A 14,818-nucleotide genomic window follows, 5' to 3' on the forward strand; every position below is an offset into this window, starting at 1 on the left:
ATTCTAATAATTCTTTTGTTTTGTAACAAATCAACTGTTTACTCAAAGTTTACTAATTTAGTTATGGTTACATTTTTCCCAGAAATCCCAAATGAATTGGATAGAATCTATTAGCTTAGATGCTAACTTTATTCCACCAGCTGTCTACTTTCTACTTATTTATTTAGTATCAATTTTATGTAGTTATTTATTTCGGTAAACTCTGCTGACTCACTAATGAATTCAATTCAATTAACCAACATTCATATTCAGGTTTTCCTGCCTGTCAACATTTCAGCATGTCAAGCACTCTCCATCTAACTTCTTTCCGGCAACTTTGTTGGTCCAAAACACATGTGAGTGGGCGAAGCCAAGTCAACACTTGACAGCCAAACGATAATTTTCTTAACTAAATTGTCCAGGGCAAGGCAAACAAAAGTTGGGCAAACAAATAAACTCATCGAAGACATCAGGCCATTAGGTTCACTTAAAGTAGTTGGCCAAACAAATGGAGGTGAGTGGACAAGGTGGAAATGGAAATGTGGGTGGGAGAAAAAACCACAAAGTTTCTTAGCAAATCGCTTCAACTTTTGCATGTTTTACCGAGCTTTTTCCTCTTATTTTTTTGCTTGTTTGTTCTTCAATGAAAGGTTAACTCCATAACAACTCCAAGACTCAACTGCATTGACTGACAAGTGGTGTTTTCCCCCATATTTTTCCTCTTTTCGCGCTTACAGACCCAAGATTTTGCAGCTCCAAGGCGAGACAACATAAATCATGAACAGACACAGCGGAAAACTGGTGGAAAGTGCTGGGAGCTGGCCACAAAACTGCGGCGGAAAAGCCGCAGTGGAAGAAGAAGGAGCAGCTGGAAAAACCGCAAAGCGTTTTTGGTCTTTTGCTGTTTTGGCGGCGGCGCTGGCGGAAAACTTGCCACTGGCACTGGCAGAAATCGCTTCAAATGGCTTTAAAAGGCCATCAACTCGGTGAGCTCGACTCTAGAATTTTCCTCGCCAAGCGGCAAACTTTGTTTGTGGCAGCTGCAGTTTGTCTGTGCAAATTGGCGATGGCAACTAAATTGAAAAGTGCCGGGCTAAACGCCCGAAAGTAGGCAATGGTTTCTGCTTCTCAGCAGGATTCATTTCGTTTCAGTTTGCACCAACCGCAGAAAGGATGTTTTTGCTTAAAGTTCCGGGCTTCTCGGTCTCCTTCTTTTTTCGACTGTCTGCCCTGGACATTTCCTGCACTCGTTCGTGTTTTTCCTTTAGTTTTTTTTTAGGGTACCAGCATGCCAGGATGTCTGGCCATTGAAATGCTTTCCCTTCGCCCATATAGACACTATTAATTTGAGTCGTTTTGCTCGGTTCAGCATTTTATTTAATTTTTTTTGTGTTTCAATTTCGTTTCGGCATTCACTTGATTTGTGGCTTGTTATCGTGATTTTTCTGCGCACAAGAAAATTAAGTGTTTTCGGGAAATTCTTGCAATTTATCTCGTGGTTTTATTCTTTGTTTGTATTGTGTTATATATAAATATAAATAAATTCTGTATATTATGCTGTTTATATAAATTAGATTTTTTTATTACTTTTGTTTTTGCAACTCCTTAAAATCCATATATTTGATAGCTTACTGTTTAAGAAATATAACTTTACTCATTAAATTTTTGAAGAGCTTAAATAAAAAAGCGTTCATTTACCGCAACCATTTTTGCAGCATACTTTTCCGGTCTGATCCAGTCAAAGGCGAACGCTAATTGAAATTCCTCTTTTAGGAAAGCCAGACAAAAATGCGGAGAAAATACTATCTGAACAATACACGAAACACACACATATGGCAAATTGTTATCGATGCATCCGGCAGCTGTGGCAACTTCCGGTCGACTGACCCAACTCCAGATTTCTATTCGGGACATTCAATGAGCGCGACAGATTATCCGCTCGCCAACCACAAAAAGCTAGAAAAAAACCGGGAAATGCTAGCCGAAAAGCAGGCGAATCGGAGGGAGATGGCGGGGGTGGATGAGACCGACAAAAGCGACAGAGTCCGTAATGATGCGGAAGTGGACAAAAGGCAGCCACAGCCTCACAAAAGCCAGAAGCTGTAGCTGCCAATTCCACAGCCCATGGACTGTGGCCATGACTATGGCAAAAAAGGGCATTCTAAAACTGCGGTCAATTGAAATGGCAATCAAGTTAGCGGGCACGTCCTTGTCAAAAGGACATATACCCCGCACAGCACTGAAATCTGAAATGGGATGGAAGTTCAGCCATTTGCTGAAATTCACACCACAGAACAAAGAAAGCCAATAATTGCAAAGGGCAGGCCAATTGAGTTGCGATTTATAGCTGCTTTAAAAATATACTCATTTTAAATTAAAATATGTAATTTAATTAAATTTAATGTTGTATAACAAGTATAAAGCACCTATGACCTTAAAATATTTTTAACTCAGCTTTGTTTTAACTCTCTACTGCATGACCATCTTTTCAATCAATAAACCCATTTTTTTAACGAAAATGTATAATTATTTGTGTTTTTGTAATACATATTTGAACAGTTTTTGTAAAGCAAGTTTAAAAGTTTGAAAGGCATAAACAACTATTTTTCTGTTTAACAGAAAATAAAAATTACCCTACAGTAAAAATGTTAGTTAAATTAATCTCTTGGGTGATATTTATAAGTCGAAAGAAACTTTTTAAAATGCCTTTCCAGATTAAATTACTAGTTTTTTTGGCCACAGAAGTAAATTTTAAGCCGTTAAATATTGCCCTGCCAGTAGATTATTTGAAAACTTTTTCTGCACTTCATTTGAATGTACTAAGGGTATGGAAAAATTTAAAAATCCAACTGCTTTGCATTTCTTTTACCACAGTCGTAATTTAATGAGTGCTTGGCACTCTGCTTTTCCTCTTTTAAGTGGGGAATTCTTCACCCAGTTTCCAGAGCACTTTAAGCCCGATTATGGTTTTGGCCACGTTTTTTTTTAGCGCCTTTTGTTTTGGCCGCGCACTTTTTGTTTGCCGTGCTCGTATCACTGCACAAAGGAAAAGAGAGAGGTCATTACGTGCCCAGCGAAGTGTGTATGTGTGCGAGAGTTTTCCGCACTCCGTGTGTGAGTGCGCCTGCAATAATGATTGGAAAGTTTCGCTTTGCAGTTGGAAATGGAAATATACTGCAACCAAACACGCCCCAAGTCGTAAATATTTGGCAGGCCATGGGGGTCATTTGCATAACAAAACTGCATGCGGTGCAGCCATTAAATAATTAGAAATGTTCCTTTTCCCAATGCATATCTCGAGGGGAGAAAATTCGGCGAGGGGATGGATGGATGGCCAAAACTTTGTGCAACGCCGCCTTGGCCATTAAAGCGCAATCAACTTTCGACATCATTGGCGCCAAAGCAAAAACCACAGAAAGTGGAGATATTTTTCAGTTTATTTCAAAGCTGGAATTTTAAATACTCTTTAGAGGAGTAATTAAATTTTCCTATTTAATTAAAAAAAAATATTTTTTAAGGTGTCAAATTTTTGTCGATTTTTTAATGTGCTAGTTCTAGTTTGTAGTTCTAGTTTGTAATCTGTCACAGAAAGCTAACATGAATTTAAAGTGGTTGGTAACACAATTCGTTTTTTTTTAATGAGACGATAATTATACGAAAGACAAATCTTTACTTGATATGTTATCACTCGAATAGGAAAGAAATTCACAGAACTATTTCTGAAATAGAAAAGTGGGCGAACTACTTCTTGTCATTTTCGTTTTACTGACCGACAAATAATAACTAAAACATGGCCTCTCGTTAGAACCAAAAAAGTCTGATAAATTCTCACAAGGTATTGAAAACGTAATGTTTTGGAAAAAGACATTTAACTTAGCTTCAAAACTTAACACTACATTGAGAAATTTCCAATTTATTTTCAATTTGATTTTAATTACCAATTCAGATCTCGTTTATATTTTAGGAACTTAGTTGCTGTCATAAATTTTTAGTGCCCTGACGTGGCTTTTGTTTTGCAGCTGCTTTCCCTTCTTTTTCCCAAGTAAATTCTTTTGTTCGTTCGCCTGCTCTAATTGGCAGCATTTGATAAATGCAATTGACTTGCATTTTTCCGTTTTTGTTCAATTTTGCTTTTTTGCGCTTTACTGGCTCGATTTTAATTGCTCGTTAAGTAGTTTTAATGGGTGCGTGTGGCTTTATGGACTGCCGACCCATTGTTGAGTCATTGCGAGTGCATTTTGAGCAAAAGCCTTAAAGCCAGGTCCTAACATTGTGGCCAAAAGCTAAGCCAATTTAAGACAACCGGGAGATTTTGTTGCGCGCGTGGAAAATGGGGAAATGGAAAAGAAAAAGCATGTTGGAAAATTGTCAACGACAAGGGGCGACAACCACAAGTCGAATTGACTTTGGCGCTTTTGGCTTTGACACGTTGACATACAATAAAGGTATTTGCCTTGGCCACGCCCTAAGCTCAGCCCGCCTCCGCATATAGCTTACAGCGATTGTCACATGGAATTTTCATCACCCAAAACGGCGACGTGTCACTCAATCCTGTGTAAAAGGAGGGAGAAGGAAAAGGAGGAAAAGTCCTGGATGGAGTGGCTCATGTCATCGTGTATATTGAACTTGGGGCAAGGATTCTTCTTCCTTTAATACCATTTAATCGGAGAATCCGTGGGTGTATTATTTTATTAAGTAGAAAATGTAAGATCGAACCCATTGCCAAAATTAAGGGCTTATTTCTCAATTGTAAGTTAAGATTTAAATTGACACAAAATCTTCATTGTAATTTACCATTTTATTATGGTTACAGTTCATTTTAAGAGGTATAAATTCAGTTTACGTAATTATTACTTTTATAAGTAAATAAATTACTTAGCATGTTTAATATGTTTAATATATGTTTAATTTTTCTAAAGGGTGTGTAACATTCGTAAGAATCATTTGCATTTTTCTTTGAATTTTTCTTTGCATTGAGTTTTTCTTTTTCCCTTTTCTTTGGCCTGCGCTGGTTTCACACTGATTACACAAACGTGAGTAAGCTGCTTTCAGCATCGCGTTCCACATGCAAACATCAGTTCATGCATTTATTCATGTACTCACTCATTCATTCATTCACTGCTCCAAGGATGTAGTCATTCATTTTCATCATTTGTATGTTGTTAAGTCAGCAAAGGAAAGGAAAAAGACTTGGGGAAAAACTTGACGCACTTTTTTCTGATTTGCACTTACCCACCCGCCGGTAATCCCATCCCCTGATTTTCTTATCTGGGCGAGTGAGTGTGTGGGATTTCCTTGAAGTTTCCTTTCTGGTTGGTCATGCCAGCAGATTGAACCCGGCTAACTTTATTTGGCTGGCTTTTAGGCCTGGCCTGCAGGAGGCAAAGTTTGTTAATAATTTTAAGTGATTTGCCAGAATGAAACCAACAGTTTTTTAATTGCTGGAAGATTTTCGGAGAACACTTTTTCCCAGAAATGAAAAGCTTAAATTTATTTATAGAAAACTTTGCAATAATTTTGCTTCAGCTCACTTAGCTGAAGTGTTTCTTAACCACAAAGTTTCTGGGAAAACTGGTCTATCAATTCTAAGTGAAGAATAATATTTCCCTAGAGGAAATACATTTTAGGATAAGCGTTTCATGGAAAATATATAAATAGCTTTCATTTTAAGCTGACTGCTTTAGATACCGTAAAATATATTTATAATTCAACTAAATAGTTCTTTGATTCAGTTGTAAAAAAACTTGTTTACTGATTTATTTAAAGTACAGTCTCTTAAACTATCACTTTAAAGGGCTTATGAGCTGCTTTAATATTTTAAATATTGTATTTACCTCACATATTGCAGTTGAAATTGAAAAAATAGCATTTTATACTTCTTGAACTCAATAAACTAAAACGAAAGACATATTTTCCAGTAAAGTGTTCCCACAGTTTCGAGTTAATTGCTTTCATCTATTCCTACTTCATCTCTCCAATTTCAAATTATAATCCTAACGAATTTCTAATGATATTCAAAGCCAAATCACCCTGAAATCCCAGCTGAAAAATGGCAAATGGTCTTGGGAAATGTATGCTTTAATTGACGAGCAAACCAACTGACACACAGATCAAATTTCAATATGCTAATACCCCCAAAAAAAAAAAGAAAAAACAACAAGAATAGAGTAACAGCCTTGTGGCATTTTGAGAATGCAAATTAACGCTCGAGATGGGATTCAAATGAAAAATGCTCCTGGCCAGGAATAGAATATTGATGTTATCCCCAGCTAGACCAGTTAGTTGCTGTCGTTGTGTGGTTATCAATATGGCCAATATTCCAATTCATAGCACATCCACACACCAGCTGAGATACAAAGAGCTACACTCGCATATTGTATCTGCATTTATGAAAATGCCAAAGTTTGGGTGGGGGAAAACGGCAGCTGAAACTATCAAAATGCATGCCAAGAGGCAAACAACAGAACCAGGCAACACGAGCTGCCGCAACATGGCAAACATGAAACCGAAACCTAAAACTGTAACTAAAACTGTGGGCAAAATCACCTCCCATGCCACCCACACAAATGCTTACTCTAGGCAGCCGAAATTGAAAACAAAAAAAGCAAGAGCGGGCCAAATTTGCATGCATATTTACAAACTTTCGTTCGGAAAAGTCAAAATGATAGCAGTACAGTCAAAAAAGAAATTCGCAAAAAAATGAAAAATCTCAGTCTCTCAGTAGTTGGAAAAATCATATTAAAGTTTATGGCCTGTAAATATTTGTTTGTAAAATCTTAAAATGGAAACTATTGATTAGAAACTTTAATAAAATAATAAATATATAGTATAGTATATATTTGTAAATTATAAGAGACGAAGAAAATATTCAATTTTGTCATTTATTTTTTTAGGGAATTTAAATGTATAAAATAATTAAAATATATTTGTTTTCAGAAGTATTATGTAAAGAATGTTGGTTCCTGTCGCTCTAAATTAAATTCCGAGGTGGATTACAAAAAGGTTTTTTAAATTCATATTTTTGCGATCTTTGTCTAGACTTTAAGACCATATTTTTTATAGTGTTAAAGCACTCCTCTATACACATTTTGCGCTCCTCTTGTGATCCTTCCTCTCTGTCAAGCCGCATTTGATGTTCGTTTTGGCAACTATTTGCGAATGCAAATTGCAAACATGCAACAGGGACATGTTGCGTAAATGTCAATGTTACAACAAAAATAAACCCCAACCACCCAACAACCAAATACACATGCAAATGTCTCTTTGCCAATCCCTCCAGGGATTTCCCTACATATATGTATATGCTAAAGGGGGATATAGCTACTATAGCGCCTTCGTTGATAAGTAGTTTTTACCGAAGGGTTTCCTTTTCTCAGCAGCTGAATAACAAAAGAAAGAAATTTGCAAATGGCTGGTGTGCTGTGTCACTTGATTGACAGAGGAGTTGCACCGCCAATTGCATGGCATATGGGTGGGCGTGGCTTTAACGAGGGGCGGAGAACTTGCAAATGGGATTTCCTTTAAGAAGATAAGGCAAATAGCTGACCAGTTATAAACGAGATATAAACAAGGTAAAAGCCAGATTACAAAGAAAAACTGTCTGCAGGTTAAAATGTTTGCTACACCTTTTTTTAAATAATGCTGCCTTTTTATTTAAATTAAAATTTGTAATCTAGAGAAATTTAAAATTATTTTGAAATATATGAGCTTTTAAGTGATTTTCAGTTTGAAGTGTGACAAGGACACTGTTAATAGTAGATGTATTCAGGGAACCGCAGTTATGTAAAATTGGCACCATGCCGAACTGAACCGAAACCAAAAACATAACATATATTTCCACAATTTCGGGAAAATTGCTGGAACTGAGTTTCCATTTATTTATGACTGTTTCGGCCCCCAGATGTTTTCCCTTCTTTTCTCTTGTTTTTAATGCCTTCCCCATTCGCGTGCGACCTTTTCGTTTTATCAGCAGTTTGTTATGCCAACTGGTCCACTTCGACATCCTTCCTCTTTGTATGTTTGAGTGTGGATTTAATTTTATGCCCGCTCAATATTTCATCTTTACTTTACGCACATAAATGGCATACATATATGCATAAGTGAAATTTTTCGAACAGAAATTGAAATATTTATGTGTGTTTTTCTTCTTTTCTTTTTTGTTTTTTTTTGTCCTTGTTGTGCTCTTTAGCGTTGTCCTTACGCTGTCCTTGCCGGCCACATTGTCATTTGCTTCAAGTGTCAAGCGCTGCTGAGTGGCCAACGATGTCGCCATTTCTGCTTGTCGCCCCCAGTTTCCGGTCTTTTCCTACTTTTCTCTCCTGTATTTTCCTGGACAGTGCTGAGCATTTGGAAAATTTGCCATTTCTGAAGGCTAAAATTTGGACTTAGTAAATATTTTTGTACATGCCAAAAGTTATTAAAATAATTAAAATTTTAATAAATATACGTTTTTTGAATAGTTGTTCCGGTTGCAAAATTTTTTTATATATTTGTTAGTAATTAACTTTTTTTTTTCTTTTTCGAAATAATTGTTTTAGTTTTACTTCTAATTATTTAAAAAATAAATTAAATAATTTATTTTGAATGTAAGCCCATTTTCCAATATTACTTGTAAATGTTTTTATTTACGATAAGTTAAACTATTTAAAAATCATTTACTTATGGGTATTTGTAATTCTCTACTTGGCCAACACTGCTCCTGAAGTCCACTTCCCATTTTTCCCCGCCCACTTTTCGGGGTTTATTTGCGTTGGTGGCAAAGTGTCTCGTCGCCTTCGTTTTCCTTTTTTTCCACCATCTGAAAATTTCTGTTTGTTTTGCATTTTCCGCTTACCTCCTGCGGTTGTCCTTTTCCCCTTGGTCCCTGCTGATATATTCAGATATTTCCAACGCTGTTTCTTCCATTTTTTTCTGCATATCTTTTGAAATTGTTTATTTTTCTCGCTGTGTGTGTGTGTGTGTGTGGAGAAGGGAGTGGGCCCGTAAAATGTGTTTATGCTGCCCAACTGCCATTTACCCTCTCGATAGCATCGTACTTCCCCGAACCCCAACGTTTATGTGGAGTGCATAATGGTTGTTTACTTTTTAGCCTCCCCTCTCTTTTCCTTCATTTTGTGAAGTTCGGTTTTCCCCATCAGTTTTTCTTACGATTTTCATTCACTTTGAAGTCTGCCGCTGTCATTGGAGACTTCTGCTCGGCAAATTTCATTTGCCGTACTCTGACTAAGGGTTTTCGGACTTTGATTGAAACAGAGTTGGGGAATTTACCGGGTCTTAAAATCTGTCAGAAGTTTGTTGATTATAAATTAAACTCCAAAAACAATTAAAATAAAATGTTGAGATTTAATAGTAATTTAAAAAATAAAAAATAATAATATAAAGTTTTTAACATATATTTTAAATACATTTCATAAATTAAATTCAATTAAAGCTCAAAATTCAACAAGCATCTTAAAATAAGAGTAATTGAATGAATATTAAACTTTAATCTTTTTTCCTGAATTTGCCTGAAGTGTATTTCAGTCTAATGACTCTTCATCTTGTCTACTTTTTTTTGGTATATTTTCCTTGGTCTTTCATCAAATTTGCGTACTCAGCTTACTCCACTCTGGTTATCATTTTATTCTCTATGTGCGAGCATCATTTGAGGTCTTTTTTTAGCACTTTGTGCACTGGCACTTGGGCAAAACGACGCCGGCAAAGTGTCCTTAAAATAGTCATCAAATAACAAGCACACAACCACAATGGCACAACTCCTTCTGCTCCGTCCTTCTTTTGGATTTTGTATGCATGTGCATGCGCTGAGCTCTTCATAAAAGGTGTTGAATTCAATGCCTGCCTTGAATTACAGACGGCCTCTGTGAAGAGGGGATTTGCATGGGCTTTAAGTCTTTAATTTGCTGGATGCCTGGAAAATGCCTTGCAGGCGGTCTTCGGACAGGACAACACTAATTGGTCGTGTCGCAGTCACGTAGAGAACTCAGTTCTCCAGTAACTGTATCTGTATCTGTATCTGAATCTGTATATGTATCTGTATCCGTCGGATAAAACAGGCCAATCAAACCCACAGACTACTGACCAGATGGCCATACATGTGTATATCGTTTATTTTATTTGTCATTTAGAACAAAAGTCAAATGCTTTGTATGCAAATACCAAAGGACGAGTTACAGGAAATCTAAGCATACGCCAATGTCAGTTGTATCCTGTATCTCTCTGGTCGATGTATCTTTTACTTGAGCCAGTGCGTCATTCATTCTGGCTTATTCAGTATTTGCTGTTTTCGGTTTTTGGTTTTGTGAAAAATCTGGTTTTTGTTTAGGCATTGAAATAAATAAATGCATGTGTGCTGGCTTGTTTATTATGCAATATGCATGACCACTTTTTCCTGAGGATGTCTGCAAGTCAAAGGATCAGCCCGAAATTGTAACTGCCAAAGCTTCCTTGCAAACTTGTAAAATATTGCTATTTGCATACTGCATTTTAGTGCGTTTTCTAATACAATTAAGGCCAGCTGCCTGTGAGCTCCTATTTTGTATATAATCTGATGGTCTCTTATTTGCTTCGTTACTTGTTTTTTTTTCTATGGTTAGTAGCAAAAGTTTTAAGCAAATTTCTCATGCATATATGCAGATGTGAATGTCCTTTTTACGGTCACACGAGCACGAAGATGGCAAGGGATAATCCTTGAGCAAACATCCATGGAAAAAAGTCAAGCTTGGCCATGCGTATTGAAAAGAAAGATTCTGTTTGGCATATGCAGGCTTTCAACTATTGTTCATATTTTACAGCACAAGTCTTTCCTAAATGAATGCAGTAAATCTGTATTCCGAGAGTACATTTTTCAGCCCGAAGTGTACCCTTTAAAATACTCCCCAAAAGTGACAAATTAATTTAGAACTGCTTAAAATGTAAACAAATTTCCCGGGCTAACAATGTTTCCTGACGACAATTTGCAGCCAAATTAAATTCCTTGCGTGGACAACGTTCGCGTTAGTTACACTCTTGCACTCAGTCAACAAAGATGTACGGCAAATAAAACAACCTGAGGAACGGCGAAAGGATAGCTGCATCAACAAACCGGAGGCAAACATCCAAAGGATAACAGCCACGACGCGAAAAACATCAACAAAAACAACCTCACGTTGGCCCTATAAAAAGTGCTTTAACTTCATTTTTGGCGGAGAAACACAGGCGGTAGGAGTTCAAAGAGAGTGTCCTCTGATTGAAAGTCCTTTCTTCCAGCCAGGATATACACATAACTACATAACTCTGCAGCAAAAATGCTGCTCTTGGATGTAAGACATTGTGGTCCAAATGAAAAAGATTTAAAGCAGAAAAAAGGCCAGAGTGTGGAAAGGCTTTAAAATTATTTTAAATTTAAGTTGACCTAATGCATATATAATTACGATAACACAATCATATTAGCCTATGGATATTTATTAAATGCCTTCTATTAATCATTGTTTTCTTAAAAAATATAATAAACATGTAAGTGAGAGCACTTAGAATATTAATTTTGCTTGATTGATTCTGTCAAAGCGTTTCCTGCCTACCTTTCCCCAAATTTGCCACCACTTCTAATACCTGTCGAATTTGCAATTTAATTTTCTGCTTGGCTGACTCGCAAGTTTGTTTATTTCAATGACACGACCCGAGGAACTGCAACTGCGAACTACAAACTGCAGAAGGCAGAAAAGCAAAAGGAAAATATACATATAAGCTGGCGTTAATTACATTTCCATTTCCATTGGCGAAAATATCAATTTCAGCCCGGAGGAAAGTGCAGCCGAGTTGAAAGAGTTTCTCAATGCCTTTTGTATTTTGTGGGCTAAGCAGCACAAAAAGCGATTTTCTGCAATTGATATTTTGTGGTTGTTTATTGTCAACTTACCCTGAAAATTGAAAATTCGATGTAGATTCATTCGACCGCAACGTTAAAACGATTCTGCAAATAGATGAAGAGTGGAAATACAATAATGAAAATCAGTTTCCACATTTAAATGCAACGTAAATACGGGCTTAACTTGTAGTTGATTTATTTATTTGATTTAGAATTCAGCATTTTATTTGCCTGTTTTTTGTGAGCACAGTCGTATAATAACCAAATAAACAAGCAAATAAATGTGCGATTCGGCGCATTTATAGTTCAATTACGGCGAGAACGATTCCAAAAGTTAACTGAAAAACCTCCCCAAATCCCCCGCCTCAATTCGAGCATTACGGATTCAAAGGCAAAAACCATTTACCCGGGTACTCGGAAACTTCTCTCGCTTTGTATAAATATTAATGAAGTAGGCCATAGAAGTGCGAGTCGACTCGAGTTCAGTTTGTTGTTGAATGGAGCATTTGTAACAAGAAATCCTGGCCTATTTACAAGTTTTCCATTCATTGTTACTCCCACTTTTCCCAGGCTTTTCCCCGGCTTTTCCCCGGCTTTTCCCCCCTTTCGCCTTCATAGCTCTTGAGTCGCCGTTTATTTGCATAGGATTCGCATAATGGTGCGGAGAGAAACTCACTGGTTAAGTCACGCATCGGCGCTTCAATTGCTGATGGCGGCCACTCGGTGCCTAATTAGCAAATGTTTTGGTTATTAAATGGTCCATGAAATAGGCGGGCACTATACACATTGCTCTGCTCTGCATTTAATTTAAGCATGGCTTAGGGCCAGTGTATATATACACAGAAAGAAAACCAATACATGTATTCCCCATCTTTAAATTAGCAAAAGAGCAATGAAAAATATGCATTTGTACAAAAATTGGAAGTATTGTTATTACCACAACAATGAGCCATAAAAATATCTTATGAAGATGTGTATAAATCGAATTTATTTCCTACAAAATATAAAAAAAATAGAATAAATATTTATGGCATTTTCTTTCTGTGTAGAGTTTCAAGTCGAAAACATGATTGAGGAACAGATGGAGTGGTTGAGCTTCCTGTTCCTCATTACGCTCTTAAACGGAGACAAAAGACTTGATTAGAGTCACAAGAGTTTAGAGTGTTGCTATTCCTGCGCCCTGCCACGCCCCCATTTCGAATGCCTCCCAGTTGAGTCCATTAAAATCCACTCAAGTGCACTTAAACATTTCCGAGTGCTCTGGCTGACAGTTTTGCGTTGGCACTAATGACAGTTAAGATTTAAATCCTATATATGTGCGTATCCCTTTGTGTTGCCTCGTGAATTGTTGTACTCTTTGTGAAGAGCATTAAAATAAAGTAAACATGAAGAATAAACATATAATTTCGACAACTTAAATGAAAGTTTATTTGCAAACCAAGAACGGGGTTATAGCTGATTGAATAACATTTCAAAAATACATCGTTTTAAATAAATATTTAAAACTACGAAATAAACAATGCGGATTATTAAACTGTTCATACCTAAATCGAAATTTATTTTCTTTTCTAACTCGAGGTTATGGTTGCTAATATAATATTTCAAAAACACAATGGTTTTAATTAGCTAGCGAGTTGTAAAAAAATGGAATTTAATAATATAATATTTTGAAATACATTAAAAAATCCAAAAAAGGGTATTCAATAGCACGTTCCCTTCCACATTTTCCATGCCACCTCTATCAATCTGCTTGCTATGTGGATGAGTAATCGTCTCCGCCCACAAAGTTCGCCCTGGGGAAAAAGCAACTTGTCTGTAATCAAGGAAACTGCAAGTTTTCGCCTTAACTGTTATCGCTTGTGATTCATTTTTGTAGCGCTTTTGAATGGTCCATAAAATGTCGCCGGATGCAAGTGCAAGAGTGCAACCAGTTGCATGTCCTCCATCCTTTTCCCCCATTTTCCCGGGAGGCCCCCTCCCGCCCCTATTATTACCACTCCCTTTTCCTGACCGCCTGCAACATTGTTCGCTGGTATTTGCCGGCCATAAAGGACACCAAAGTTCAGGCTGAAAGGTGTCGCGCCTTGGGCCGATCCACTAAGTCGCTTCGCTTTAATTAAATTGACAAAGTTTTTGCGATGCGAAAAGTTTGCAGTTTATTTTTTGGGCCGCCACGCCAAAAGACAAAAGCTTCTTAGGGCGGTCGTTTTAAAAGTACGCTTTAAATGTAAATGGCATTTGGTTGGCCTCCTTTTTCGTTTAGTACCTCTTTTTATATTTTCGTATTTTCTATTTTTTTTTTGCTAGGGCATTCGTTTTTATGGCAGCCGTGTGTGTGCCGATTTGATTGTATTGTGGCTCGTTCTAAGTCGCAACTAACGAGGACATCAACAGGATGCTGCGCAGGCTGGAAAAAAGGCCAAAGGCAGCACAAAAGCCGATTGCAGTTGGTTGGTGATTAGAGTGGGGTAAAAATGGGAGCCAGCCAGCGACACGTTGCGAAAATTGCCTTAACTGTAATTGCCAGGACCTGCCTGGCCTCCTTTGAGCACCCAGCCCGCCCTCAAATTAGGCTTAAATGCTTGAGACAGCTGCCTATCCAATTGTTGGCTGTCTTTCGGGGGCTTTGATGCTCTCCATCTGATTGGTTTTTCCCAAACGAAAATCTGGCCAAACGAGAGCTAAGCTGTGGCAGAGATTACCTGGATTTTAACTAGTTTTTAAGAGGAAATATCTAGTGCAACGAGGAGATAAATTCTGAGGAGTTGGCTTATGCCTAACTGAATTGGGACTATTTCTTATTTTGAAGTTCATTTATTCGTATGCAAAATATATGTTGGAGAGAAAACCTTGTGAATGCTGACCCTTATATTTTTCTTTAAGATTTAAAGAGTGGTTTATCCACAAATATGACATTCCTGCCAGCATATTTCTAACATTAAAATGGATTAGTTCCATTGAAATAATACTATTATTTAAAACATCAAATAATCTTGT

General features: G+C 37.1%; 1 protein-coding gene and 1 long non-coding RNA gene across 2 annotated transcripts in view; one reads left to right on the forward strand and one right to left on the reverse strand.

The window, feature by feature from the left end:
* The first annotated feature begins 6,171 nt into the window (after positions 1-6,171).
* LOC108042301 lies at positions 6,172-6,644 on the forward strand. Its single transcript, XM_017120513.1, is given in 3 exon segments — positions 6,172-6,222; positions 6,224-6,577; positions 6,579-6,644. Coding segments are annotated over 3 exon segments (471 nt in total).
* A 4,732-nt stretch (positions 6,645-11,376) lies between these two features.
* The window catches only part of LOC123037732, a 32,386-nt gene continuing 28,944 nt past the window's right edge, over positions 11,377-14,818 (reverse strand). Inside the window, exon 3 of the long non-coding RNA XR_006417609.1 lies at positions 11,377-11,926. This is a non-coding gene — a long non-coding RNA (uncharacterized LOC123037732). The remainder of the gene's footprint in view (positions 11,927-14,818) is intronic.

This window comes from Drosophila rhopaloa, unplaced genomic scaffold (genome assembly GCF_018152115.1).
Source record: "Drosophila rhopaloa isolate 14029-0021.01 unplaced genomic scaffold, ASM1815211v1 contig_2, whole genome shotgun sequence".
Lineage (NCBI taxonomy): Eukaryota > Metazoa > Arthropoda > Insecta > Diptera > Drosophilidae > Drosophila > Drosophila rhopaloa.